This window comes from Pelobates fuscus, chromosome 1, assembly GCF_036172605.1.
Source record: "Pelobates fuscus isolate aPelFus1 chromosome 1, aPelFus1.pri, whole genome shotgun sequence".
NCBI classification, from domain to species: domain Eukaryota; kingdom Metazoa; phylum Chordata; class Amphibia; order Anura; family Pelobatidae; genus Pelobates; species Pelobates fuscus.
In genome coordinates this window covers 451,157,273-451,171,980 of record NC_086317.1, presented here as the reverse complement: position 1 = coordinate 451,171,980, position 14,708 = coordinate 451,157,273, and the positions used below count along the sequence as shown (strand labels likewise).

The 14,708-nt window shown below is 34.9% G+C and overlaps 1 protein-coding gene across 1 annotated transcript in view; it reads left to right on the top strand.

Annotated features, from left to right (window-relative positions):
* The window catches only part of CFAP300 (cilia and flagella associated protein 300), a 49,227-nt gene extending 37,158 nt beyond the window's left edge, over positions 1 to 12,069 (top strand). Inside the window, exons 6-7 of the mRNA XM_063430457.1 lie at positions 9,811 to 9,877; positions 11,869 to 12,069. Coding sequence (XP_063286527.1) covers positions 9,811 to 9,877; positions 11,869 to 11,994 — 193 coding nt within the window. The 3' untranslated portion in view covers positions 11,995 to 12,069. The remainder of the gene's footprint in view (positions 1 to 9,810; positions 9,878 to 11,868) is intronic.
* The last annotated feature ends 2,639 nt before the right edge of the window (positions 12,070 to 14,708 follow it).

The window sequence follows — 14,708 nt, the reverse complement described above, 5'->3', positions numbered from 1 at the left end:
GTGGCTAGGGCTACATAAACAGAAACAAAGTGATTTAACCCCTTCAGGACCGCTGACGGTTCAGGACCGTCAGCGGTAAAACGTGCGTTTGGACCGCTGACGGTCCTGAACCGTCATAACGGTCTGGGGCTACTTACCTGATCGCCGTCGGTCCCACGGCGGCGATCAGTGCTCCACCCGGTCCAGGGGGACTGCCTGTCTGCCCGGGCAGTCCCCCCTCGGCAGATCAGGACCCCACGGCCATGTGATCACTCGATCACATGACCGCAATAGGGGTCTTTGTATCTGCCTGCAGGGGGACTGTCTGTGCTGACAGGCAGTCTCCCTGCAAGTAAAAAATCCAAAAAATAAAGTAAAAAAAAAACCAGTGTAAAATCAGTGTAAAAATAAATAAATAATATGTGTATATATATATGATATATATATACATGTATTATATCTATATATAATATATGTATATGTATCATATATATATATAATGTCATATTAAGTGTATTTTTATATTTATATATACGTATATTAATATAAAAATACACTTATATTTAAATTACACACGAATATATACAATATATATATAATTGCTATATATATGGTATATATATATTATTATAAAATACAAATAATATGTTAATAAAAATAAATAACAAAAAATAAAAATAATTTTTAATAATTATAAAAAAATATTTATATATGCAATTTTATTCTAACAGTATTTTGATATATATATATATATATTTATATCAAAATATACTTAGAATGTAATGATATATATATCTATGTATAAATAAATAAATAAAAACAATACGAAATATACATATGTCCATATACATAATTACATAAATAATTTCATAAATATACACGTAGACGTCAAATATATAAATATGTATATATATTAAAATTCTACATGTGTATTTATGTAATATTTTTACCTAATTAAGTAATTTTAATGACTGCAATTTGAGGGACCTGCCTGCCAACCCAGGCCGAAAGTCCAGATAATTTAATTTGCTAGCACTGTGTTTAACCCTGTAACTTTCTATGACACCCTAAAACCTGTACATGGGGGTACTGTTTTACTCGGGAGACTTCGCTGAACACAAATATTAGTGTTTCAAAACAGTAAAACATATCACAGCGATGATATTGTCAGTGAAAGTGAATTTTTTTGCATTTTTCACACACAAACAGCACTTTCACTGAGGATATTATTGCTGTGATACATTTTACTGTTCTGATACACTAATATTTGTGTTCAGCGAAGTCTCCTGAGTATAACAGTACCCCACATGTAGAGGTTTTATAGTGTTTGTGAAAGTTACAGGGTCAAATATAAGGCTTGATTTTACTTTTTTTTTTTATTGAAATTTGTCGGATTGGTTAGGTTGCCTTTGAGAGCGTATGGTAGCCAAGGAATGAGAATTAGCCCCATGATGGCATACCATTTGCAAAAGAAGACAACCCAAGGTATTGCAAATGGGGTATGTTCAGCCTTTTTTAGTAGCCACTTAGTCACAAACACCGGCCAAAGTTAGCGTTTCTTGCATTTTTAACACACAAACAAATATAAATGCTAACTTTGGCCAGTGTTTGTGACTAAGTGGCTACTAAAAAAAACTGGACATACCCAATTTTGAATACCCTGGGTTGTCTACTTTAAAAAAAATATGTACATGTTAGGTGTGTTTCGGGGATTTATGACAGATAACGGTGTTACAAGGTCACTATTGATACATTTAAAATATATATATATTGAAACAGCAATTTCCTACTTGTATTTATAGGCCTATAACTTGCAAAAAAAAGCAATAAAGCATGTAAACACTGGGTGTTTTTAAACTCGGGACAAAATTTTGAATCTATTTAGCTGTTTTTTTCATTAGCTTTTGTAGATAAGTAAAAGATTTTTCAAGTAAAAGTCCAAAAACATGTTTTTTTTTTTAAAATTTTCACCATATTTTATTATTTTTTTTAAATACAATATTGGACATAATACAAATAATGGTATGTAAAGAAAGCCCCTTTTGTCCTGAAAAAAACAATATATAACTTGTATGGGAACCGTAAATGAGAGAGCGGAAAATTACAGCTAAACACAAACACCACAAAAGTGTTAAAACTGCTCTGGTCCTTAACGTACAAACATCGCAAAAACAGGCCGGTCCTGAAGGGGTTAACTCCTAAATGACAGTGAATTGAGCAGTGAGATTGCAGGGGAATGATCTATACACTAAAACTGCTTTATTTAGCTAAAGTAATTTAGGTGACTATAGTGTTACTTTAAGCATAATTACATCACATTTGCGGCTTCAACCTGTGGATGAATGATTCCTATCGGACCATCTCTTTATTTTTAGGTTTGTTACATGTAACAGACTTATATCTTCTTTCATGTTGGGGTGGGTATATCCTGTGCCATGTGCCTGAATTGGGTGTGCATGCAATTTATTGATATCACCTGTTTAGAAATAGTGCAGAAACACCAGTCACTAATTTTATCCTCCTAGAGAAGTCACATATTATCCTCCCAAAGTCAAATCCACACCCTCCTCTACAAATAGCAATGGTTAAATTTAGTCTTTTTACTATTAACATATGCACTGAAAAGGCCTTACAATATTGTTACATTAATTGCAGTCTAATTAAAACATTAATAGACATAATAATTATTTAATTAAAACTTTATTATAAACAAGGTTATATTGGCAATTTAGGAATATTTAATTTAAAATGAGTGTTTTACAGAATATCATTTTTTATTATTTATTTCTGTTTTTGTTCCCACGCTTATATCTGTTTATTTGAACACTAGTTATAAATACATGGAAGGCCATATTGCAACCTGTATAGCCTGGAATTAGGGGAAGGTCGAGTCGAATTATTTTGTTTGTGCCAGAAGAACGTTTAGTTTTAAAATGGTCTACATTCTGGAAATGAACCCAATATATATTTTAGTTGTTTCAAAAGAAGTTGTCCAATAGCTCCAATTTTCTACAATACAAATAATAAATGTAAATACAAACTGCAATCAATAATCGTTACATAGTTACGTAATAGTCTACATTTAAAAAAGGCAAAGGTCCATCAAGTTCAACCGATCCAAAAGCAGGCAAAAATATAAATAAATTGTAGCCATTTCCGATTATGCCACACAAAGGGAAACTCATTCCTACTTGACTCCTTGCATCAAAGATGTGTTTACATACCATTTATATCCTTAAATATTCAGTTTTTGCGAAAAACATCCAATATGTAAAGAATCTGAAAAGACAACTTTTTTGGGTAGAGAATCAATTTTACTTTATAGTATTGTGATAGTGATTTAGTGCAACAATTTGGTTTCCTTTTATTTCGCAGGTCTAATTTCAGTTATTCTATTATTTTTCTTTATCGGGTTTTACTGTAATCATATGTTTTCATTTTTGTAAGCCTTAAATAACTTATTTGAATTCATATAACAATTTTTTATTTTCTACTGTCTTTTCCAAGAAATAAGACCGGGTGTTATATTAAATTTCCCTCTGAAAAAGGCAGTAGGACTTATTTTCGGGGATGTCTTATTTTCGGGGGAAAACGCTAGCACGAACGTACAGTATTAGAAATCAGGTCTACATTCGGGGAATTTCCTCGAACATAAACCAGTTCACTAGGGCATGGAATTCTGCGAATCTATGTTCAGGGAAACTTTCCCAAACATAGATTAGCTAACTCGCGAATGGAAACCCGCAAATCTATTTTCGGGAAGATTCCCCGAACATTGATAAGCAAACTAGCCAGTAGGGCTTATCTTTGGGGTAGGGATTATATTACGAGTATCCCGCGAAAATAAGCTAGGGTTTATTTTTGGGGAAGCAGGGTATGTACAATACACCACAGTGTAAACTTCATTTGTTTAAATAGTTTGCAAAAAATAATATAATCAAGATTCCAAAATTGAATGATTTAAATTTTGTATTTTTTCATTTTTGGAGGGAGGTGCACTATCAATATTTTGGCACTTGTTTTACATTCTCTTTAATCTTTTACGTACAGTGTTTTCTCGTAATCCAACACTTAATGAATAAGTTGCACAAATAATGCTTTAGTTGCGGCATTCATATCAAGCCGGCCAATTTCATTTTATCCACGAAGTCATTCTCATAACAAATTGATTATAGGCATTCAAATTGCCCTCTGTCTGTTAACTGCAATGTTTGGTTGGAACTTGTCATATCTGGACCAAATGTGACTAGATATTATCTGTATTTTGCTTTTTATATTAGAGCAAACTGTTGTTGTGAGTTTTCTACAATGTTAATAGTTTTACAGATAATGTAGTAATATAAAATGGAGTAGCTGAAAAAGACTGAAAAGAGACAAGGCCATTGTATAGGAAAAGGGAAGAATAAAGGGAGTCCATTTTTAAATGTCTGCTGTTAAAGAACTACACGGATCTCCACTTTAGGTTACAGGTTTGTGGAATGTGTCACACTCTTTCTGACAAAAAGTTAATTAAAATGACACATTTTTGCTAACCCAGCAATAAGTGACACGGTGGTGACCCACATGCTCCCACAATGCACTTTACTCAATCCCAGAGTGCATCTGACATGGGTAATTATTAAACAAGGCCCCAAGCCTCTCCCATATGCTAAATACTCACCTTTGTACTGCTAATATAACATTTGTTGCATCATCTTTTGGAAAAAATGTACTATATATATATATATATATATATATATATATATATATATACCGGTATTTTGTTTTACTAATCTGTCATAAAACTCAACTCGTCCCATCCCCTTGCTTTAAATATTACAGTTATTGTGTAGTAAAAGGTAATTTATAATGGGAGAGGCTCCTTTTAAGGAAATGAGCCAGGTAATATAAATGTGCCTTTCTGCATAACATAAACCTGAAAATCAAGTTAACTTGGAGTATGTATTCACCTTGAAATCACGTATGTGAATGGGATTTATTTTTAGTAATTTTCAGTTAAATTAATTTTTTTTATAAGCCTGCTCAGTTTAATACAGCATTTTAACCCCTTAAGGACACATGACGTGTGTGACATGTCATAATTCCCTTTTATTCCAGAAGTTTGGTTAATATTTTGTAGTTTTATCATGGTTATATCATGGTTTATGTTTATCTGAGGGAAACTAAAAAGTGTTCTGATCATCTTGAAGAAACACTAATCCTTTTCCTTCCTTTCTTCGTGGTTTGCTAATAGAAGAAAATGTATCTTTTAAAAAAAAAAAAAAAAAATTGGTTTTGATGGGACTTTATGGCACACATTATGAGCTAGTTACTGACCAGCACCTTTTCTGGGGTTTGTTTTTCTGCTGTGAATGCTCAATTCTGATTTTCTATTCCACACATTGATGTAGATTAATTTAGAAATAAACAAATATGTTTAAATGTCTATCTGTTCCTGTCCAAATCTGAGATGATTAAATTGCGTATACGCAGAAGTAAGTTCACACTGACACATGGAGTTCAGGTTAAAAGCACTTCAGAAAATTTAATGGCATCTGGTTAGAAAACGGGTATGCAGACCCTTTTAAAGGCAAAATGACATCATCATTGAATATCAGATAATAACAAATAAACATCATTAATTGGATTAAATGTTATGTGACTATATCAGTGTCCACCCATCAATATTATTAATTGGCTCAGGGATTTGAGTGACTAGCTAGGTGTCCTCCCACCGGGAGGTGGTATTGTTCTGGACACGGGTGTGGACAGAAGGCTCAAGCGCCATCTTTCCCAGCATGAGGTTTACTCGGTGGAAAGGGGGGCTTGAGCGTCATTTTACACAGTCAGTGATATCAGGTCTTGTGGTCAGGTGCAAGGTTCTCTTATGAATAGAACATTTCATTAGTACAGTGTTCTCATGGCCTTCAAATTATACTATGTTGCAAGTTAAAGGAAATTCAGCAGTTCCTGGGTTAGTCATGTCTTTATAGAAAATACAGTCTCTGTTCATTGTGTTAAATGTTGCTGGGAAATTCTGTCATGTAATGTAGTTTAAAATGGATTAAAATGGAGGATCTGTCAGGTAATGAGGACAAAATGGAGGGTTTGTCACAGTGTGAGGTTAAAATGGAGTTAGTACAATAATTCAGTACAAGTTCAATAAAATTTTTTTAATAATTCTACATCAACATTATAACTTATAAAGTATGCCTACGGGTGAGGTGCTATGGAATTAAATGGGCACTCCAGTCTGTATTGAACTCTGTTGCTTGTTAGTTTAAACCAATTTCTACATTTCCTACACATTTTCAGTTTCTACAGAGACCAGGAATTGGTTGAGGTTACTCAGCTGATCATGGCCCTCCAATTGTACTAAGATTTTGATAAACAAAGAGCAGATATAAACAGTTAAATCAACCACATGTTTCGTTGAGCACGTGTCTTTAAGGGCTGGATTGCTTTATCAAACCAGGTATTTGTCTGGCACAAGTGGAAATTCTATACCAAAATGCATTCATTTTCAGTTTAAGAGGGCCTTTACCCTCCTTCCACCCTGTCGCTCATTGGATGGAGGAAGGAAGATATATGGGGACCTCCATTTGTATCTCTTTTGGGGAGAAGGACCCTTCACCAGACCTTGTAAGGTTTTAGGGACCCTTAATTGTTTTATTTGTTCATGTGCAGCAGAGAGATGTGCTTTACCATGAAAGGAATAATTTAGGGTCCGAAAGCTGTCCCTGAGTAGAGTTTAATGAGTGCTTAACTTTAATAGTTTTTTGTTTTTCTAAAATGATCACATTTTAGAACATATTTTTTATGGTAAGGTGAGACAGATTCTTATTCACATTATTCTGCCTGTTATTAATGACCATTTGGACTTCTACAGGTGAAGAATAGATCTTTTTTTTTTTTCCGTTTCAGTAACACTGGGAGTATAAAATGAATGGCTGCTGGAAAATTTGGAGTTAAGTCTCTGAGATGGACTTGGCCATAGTAAAATGCTAACTTTCTTCTGCTTCTGCATTTTATTGTAGATTTACTTGATCCATGTTTTGCTGCGTGGTCCACATACTATTTAGCTTCATCTTGTGGATCAATGTCTGGTTTGCGCAATTCAGTATCCAATCTTTCTTTAAATAATGCAAACTGTGCTTGGAGTCTTCACCTGTGCTTGGAGTCTTCACATATCCCTAAACCCTTATATTTTCCCCATCTTGCTTCAGGTTTGAGGGGTTTTTCTTGGAACGCCGAGTTCTATTTTTGTCAAGCAATGGTTCTCAGTTTTGCTAAATGTGCAACTTTTGTCTCCTGTACCCACATAATGTTAATTTGATAGCTGCCAGGATCATCATCTTTAGACAGGTGGCAATGGCATTTTCCTCTTTGGTATTCTCATTTCGTACACTTCTTTTGTGTTACATGGACATGTAACCAGTGCAAGTGATGTCCATCCAAAAACACTAACATCTCTCTTTTATGAAGTCTTCAGAAATCTCATTTAATTCCGCTATGATTCCGTTCGCAGACCTCTGTTGTGAAAAGCACACTGGATCTGTGTTCTCAACATAAGTAAGAACATCTCAAACTTACATCTGATTGCCTAGAACATTTGACTTAAATTACCTCATGTTACCATGATCATTCTTGAGCAAGGTTAGACATCACTATCATAGTTGTCATTTTTAAATATTAAATTATTTTATGAAGACTTGTTGAACTCTATAGAGATCAGATTTTATTCTGGTTAAATTTATTGCAGAAACACTGATAATTCTGAACTTTTTCTTACTACTGTGTAAAGCAGTATTAATTGGATAGTGTGAGTTGAGAAAATACTACAATCTTAGAAAAACATATTCTCCTGAGATAAAAATAAACTGTACAATATATTATTTTTCATGCAATTTCACCCATTTAGAGGACACATCATTTAAAAAACAGTTATAGCTTTATAATCTGACTAATATATAACAGAAGATTTCTACTGTGTACATTAAAAATATTAAATCTTCTTAACTTGTTTTGGGGGATATCATTTTTTTCATTTATAGATCACGTGCTCTGTGACATATATGTAGTCTTATTGACTCCTTTTAAAGTGATTAGAAACAGTCATGCCTCTACTCTGCCTGTTGAGTTCGACTAATATCTAAAACTGAAAGCTCCTTACCTTCTGTTTCTGTTTGTGGCCAGCAATAAATCTTAGTCTTACTTTTATGAAGTGTTAACGTGTTATTTCCCACACATTCACCTTTCATTGTACTTTCAACACATCAACTTTAGATTACGTAAAGTTAGATTTGATCACACAGCCTTGATGATAGTAATTTCCTGGTGTTCGTTCTTATACGTTGAATCAACTGTGATGTGATGTGGTCACTGTTGCTTTTTCCATACTTCCTAGAACAGTGTGGTGGCCCTCATATTCATACCTCCCAACATTTCCAGTGGAAAAAGAGGGACTCTTTAATTTTAGGGGTGTGAGTGGGGTTGTGGTCAGAGTCGGCGTTATTCTGAGAAATTTTAGGTGGCTCACTAACATCAGTTTATGCACTTAAGGCTTAAACTGTTCAAAAACAACTTAACTCCATAAAGAAAGATGGGGCCCAGGACCTTCAGACACCATAATATCCTCATTGAGATGAAGTCATTATGGCACCTTGAGTGTCTCTTTTATCCCATTAATACTTACACTAATATAAAAGATACACAGTGGTGAAGCGTGTATTCGGGGTAAAATAATGCCATCTTGGGGTTCTGGAGACATTTAAGAGTTACTCCACCTTCGGTCTCATGGTCTGTTATGATGTTCCAAAACCCCTCAAATATATTAATTAGATATGCTTTATATACTAAATAACTGCAGGGAATCTATAAATTAATTCTTTATGTTTATGGTTTTGTCATACTATCTTAGATACTCTTTTTGTACCACCAACCTTACCTACCAGGGTTTGAACTTTACAACCAGATGCTCTGCCAATTATTGGACATCTGTGTGTGTCCACTACTGATAAAATTGTTTACTAAACTCGAACAATTAAGAGCACATATTTTGAGTGCAACCTTCCATGAGTTGGTCTTTGTAGATAACCACTAGGGTTTTGTGCATGGATGCTACCAAAAAGACAAGAATCAAGAAGATAATAACTTTGATTCAGCTTATAGATATTTCACGTAAAGATAAAATATGGTTGTGGTAGTCTGTTTATATCTATAGAACATACTATGGGAGTTTATTGGTAGACAAATATTAGTTTAGTTTAGTTTAAACTCCTCTTTGCACTTGGGTACAAACGTATTACCATAGTTTCTTCCTTTGTGTTATGTCTATAGCTTGATCTCATGTCATGAGGCAATGCTTATGTTTGTGTCAATAATTATAAGTTAACTAGGAACTGCACTCTGCCAATGTATAGTAGTATATACACCCTCAGTGTTTCAGTAAACCCAAGGAGGCCAATCTCTCCAATAATCCAGTAGTGTGAAAGACAGTGATTTGAACACTTCAAATGGGTGACTTGCAGACTTTAATCAACGTGAAGGACAAAGAATAATGTTTTGGCCACGCAATGTGGCTTTTATCCAATCTTTGTCCAAAATGTGTTCGTTATATATGCAAAAAAATATTAGTTGTGGAAGTAATGTCCATAGGGACAACACGCTGACTGTGAACGGGAGGACACCAGAACGCTACCACGTCTGCTCACATGACCCGCTAGGGGGTGAACTTAAATACTGCAGCCTGAAGAAGCATCTCAGACATCTACTTAAAGACCCAGCTAAATATTAAAATTAATTAAAATTTTCCTCTTTTTAATTTGTTTTTATTTTCTACCTTTTTTTTAGTGTTCGGAAAGATCCCGACAGCCAAGAGATAAATATTAAATCTTCTGTCTTCAAAGTAGCTGCATATGTAAGTATAAGTGCTTTCCTAAGGCATTTTGACTCATGAGAACATTTTAAAGAGGCAGCATTTTATATTATGGGAACCTGAATAGAACATTGTTACTTTTTTTTATCTGATTGCTTACATTCTAAAGTTAAACAGAGCAAATGCTAAGTGTGAGAAATTAGAAAGCTGCCTTAACTTTGTTGATGTACGAAGTTAAAGGCACACTCTATTCTATATTACAACAAGAAAAGAGAAAAAAACAAAACAAATTTTGAACAAAACAATCAACTTTTGCAGTGAGCTCTCCTTTCCTAATGTCAGCTGGTACTTATGCTCCAAAATCTATAATCCATAATCTATATCTGGTTTTTTGTTGTTGGGTTTTTTGTTTTTTTTTTATCAATAGAGTAAGTCATGACCACATGTCCAAAAAAATAGACCATATTCTTCTATATTAGAGTTATATTAGAGCTATATTAGAGTTATCATATTTGTAATTAAATTTCAAATGAGATTGGAGTACATTGAATAATCTCAAAATAGTTAATTCTCCTTCAAAACATTTTATTTAAAAAAAAAAACAAAAAAAAAAAACTTATTTTGTTCTAATTCAAAATATTCAAATTTGTGTTAGCATGCATGTGTACACGTGTGCGTGTGTGTGACACGCCTGTGTAAAAGTGAAGATGTTAGATTTTTTTTCCCGCAATCTGGCTATGATGGGAAGTGTCATATAACATTTAAAGAAGCATGAATCATCAAGCAGTAGGTTTTTAAAACTACTTTTTCAACTAACAATTCTTATCTAGACACACTAGCTTGAGGCATGAGCAATTTCCATGTAAAAATATTTTCATTGTAATAAAGGTTTCATTTCAGAAAAAAAGGTTTTGAAATGATATTTGATGAGTGTAAAATAATAAAAGATAGGTAATGGTACATATTATTATGAACGAGAAATCTCAAATCGGTCTACAAATGGTTTCTCAGCCGGCAATTAATAACAAAACACAGAGATTTAGTACTTGTTTAGATTGATGGTGGCATGATGAGTTAAATATTAAACACCTTTGTGACGAGAGCTGTTTTGCACCGTTGTGCAGTTTTGTATTTGCGTCCTCTAATAATTGCCCTCTTTCTGACTTAGGCCACCTGTCTGGAAGTAAGTTGATGTGGTAGTTTCTCATTCCCTTACCTAAATGTTATTGAAGAATTTTCTGGTGTTAACAGTGCAGTATGAAGAATTAAAAACAAAAAGAATTCTGTGGAGCGTATGTGTTCAGAGTGACACTATTGCCACATAAAGATCATGAACAATCTGGCATCTACACAGAAATACCATACAAGCATGTGTGCACTCAGGTATTCTTTTGGCAGGGCCACACACTCTCATGCAGCATTGTGGGGTTAATTTAATGTATACAGCATGCCCTGATTGTGACTTGACAGGGCCATGAATGCCCCTAATATGTTAAGGAGTCTGGACCGGTTCTGAGACCCAAAGGTGGCCCTTTCACACTATGCAGTCCATTTGGGTAGTTTACTCTTACTGCAAACAAAGCCGTCATTGTTTGTTTACTTGGGTCCCCTTCCTCACTGTTAAATAAAGAGATAATACATTGAACTTTTAGCCAATACGTTCGTTTTTTAAAGGAAAGACCACTAATGTGTCCTCTGCAGGTAAATGTGCATACAGCCACCCAAACTCCAATAACACACATGGCATTTCTGTTGCCTGATAGCTCTCTGGGGGTCTGCCATGCAGCTGCAGCATTTTTTTATTTTTTTTTATGTTTATTATTTTTTCTTCAAATTGCTGCAGTTATAAAACACTCTCAAAGCTACATTGCTGCAAGGTACTGAATCCGTTTAATGAGTTGAGTTCTTCCACGATCTGTATTCAGCTAAGATTACATATCTTGATTTGATGTTGTAAAATATGTTTATTGTCTTTTTTTTTTTTTTTTACCAATCTTGCTCCTAGAAAATAAAAGATATTCTTTGTTTTTCAGGATGACCAGGGCAGATGTTATCCATCATCCAAGCCACATGAGCAGACATTTGCTTATTTGATCGTAGATCCAATGAAGCGTCATGTTAATGTTTTGTACCATTCTTTTGGTGCTGGAGACTTCTAAAGTCATAACTCAAATGACCTTTCTTTATAGAAAATTGGTCAGATGACTCCTATGTCAAAATATGTTCAACAACAGTGCAGGTGTTGAATTTATTTTGAACAAAACTTGAAAAACCTGCACTAAGCTTTTGCCTTTTTTTTTTTTTCTTTCTTAACATTTCGTTATGTTGAACTTTTTGGACATATCTTTTTATTTTTTTTATATTGTTCTTTAAGCTGGTAATATGTATCTTTAATACAATTTAATTTAATTTTGGTGTAATGTCATCTTTTATATATTCATTTGTTATGCTCTGTGTGCCTAAGTCAGTGATGCTTAACCTTTTTCGCGTTGCAGAGCATCATTTAAAATGTAGGTCATCAACATCTGACTTATCAAAAAATATCATAGGGGAGGATGGGCCTGACTGCCATACTGATCAGGTGCATTCTCTGAGAGCATTCTCCAAGCAAATAGCTAATATTTATGTGTTTTTAGAGACTTACTGTATGCATTTCATGATTTTACAGCATTAATGCTAGCCTACAACATGGTTGGCTCAAGAATAGTTCATTAAGCAGAAGCTCTGATTTGCAGTTTGTGTTTGGGGTGGACCTGTGGTCTACATACTGCCTACTCACTGTGGTTGAGAGGGAGACGACCGATCCCTCCACATTGAGTTTCTCCATTCTCAGCCATATAAACTCAAGCCCCCCTTCCTCCCCCACAAGTGGGGTTATCGTGGCACGTATCGCTAGTTTTGTTTTAGTTCTGACTTTGGTGGTCATAGGGTGACCTGGAATCTATGATTGAGCCTGGTTCTGCCATTAACACTTTTCCCAACTGGAACGCTTGTCTTGTAAATCTCGCTAAGCTTGAGCTTTAGTGCTGATGTTTACTTGCTTAAAAAAAATAGTCTCTCACATTGCAAATTCTTCATGCATATCTGTCAAATCATTTTTTATATCTTCCTAGGAACCAACGAAAAAAACTGTCTTCCAGTTTCTTTTTTTTTTTGTGATGAAAAGGAAAAGGAAGTTCCCAGCATTCCAACCTGCCACATGACATATTACTGGAAAACCCAGGGTGTCCTCTTTACATAGAGTAGCTCAAATGAATAAAAGATACATGTGAACAGAATGTCCAGTACAGAGGACTCAAGTTAATGGGCTGGGAGTCAGGAGGATATATGCTCTATTCTATATATAATCTAACATATATATATATACCCTTGGTCACTGCATATGTGATATTGTATTTGCAATTATTAAGCCTTGCAATTATTATTGTGATGTGAGAAAGAAAATGTAAGGGGAGAAAAAAGTATGAAGAGATGGCACTCACCAAATGGGTAGGGATATGCTTCCCATGGTAGACAGGACCAGGACTGCAATATAATCACCAATATCTACTGTGTCAGAGTCACCTATCTCTCTCTCTTACATGTGTGTCCTCATACTCAAATTCTTTGCTAGATCGGACTGGTTTAAATCCTCAAATTAGTGTTTTACATGAAAGAGTAATTTGAAATGTTTTTTTTTTTGGACTTGACTGAGCCCAAAGGTTGGGGGAGACCTAGATTCGAGAGACGAGTCAAGGGTCAGAAAACCAAACATCCAGTGCAACAAGAGGAGGCTGGAACAGAACAAGGAATCAAGGAGAGCTGGAGCCCCGTGAGACTGAGCCCTGGCAGTAAAGACACCTCTTCGCTGTCTAGCACTCTTCAATAAATAACTAAATATTAAAATGGAGTGATGGCAAAATATGTTCAACACCCCTCCCCCCACCTTCGAAATTGAATAACAGTCATATAGAGATTTTTGCTTAGAGTTGGTATTGAAATAGTTAAAATGCTAAGAACGTATTGCACGAATTATGATGGTATTCTGATTTATTTGATCATTTCTTGGAAAAAGTTATTTCACAATGTTAATCTTCTCATCTGGTTTAGTTTATATGAGATAGTACATGTTTAATAATAGTTTGTGCAGTATTTATTGTGTTAAAAGGTTCATATCATCATACATCTTGGCATTTCAAGCAGCCAAACTCAGACACTTTTGCGTGTTAAGGAAGTGGACAGTAGAAGTGTCAGCCTAAAGCACACTGAATAAGAATTCGCACTTTGTATATGGTATATACGTTTGGTTTGGTCTAACTAGAATTATTAGATGACAACACCTACATATACCACGTTAGTGTGCACTTTATTGCTGTGCAGCTCTATGATACCCACCTACATACTACACATTACTCTAGTCTACCACATTACTATTGTCCTGAACTGTGTCGGCTAGAAGCTAAGGTACATCTGGTTGCTAAAGTAATTCTAACAAGGAATTTATTTTCAGCACTATCAGGAGAAAGGTCCAGGGGCATAGTTTTGATTGATTTCTTAAGTACCCGGCTGGCCAATTTTTTTTAATAGAGGTTTGGAAGGAGTGAAACTATGGCTCTGCCGCCAAATGAGAAACAAAGGACCTTTGCAGCCGCAGTTTCTCCAGCATAAGTCAATTGCTCACTCACTCTTTTTGTTGGAGTAATGTGCCAGAGGAACAGCACCTTACAGTGTTGGGACTGGTATCACACGCAATCCCACCTTTTTAGTGGCTTTCCATATGTCTTCTCAGTCTGGTCCTTCAATAGTCTCTCGTATATCTTGCTCCTACTTACCCATATATATCAGGAGAGTGCGCTCCGAAGCAGTAAAATTTAGTATGGAGTACAAGATAGAG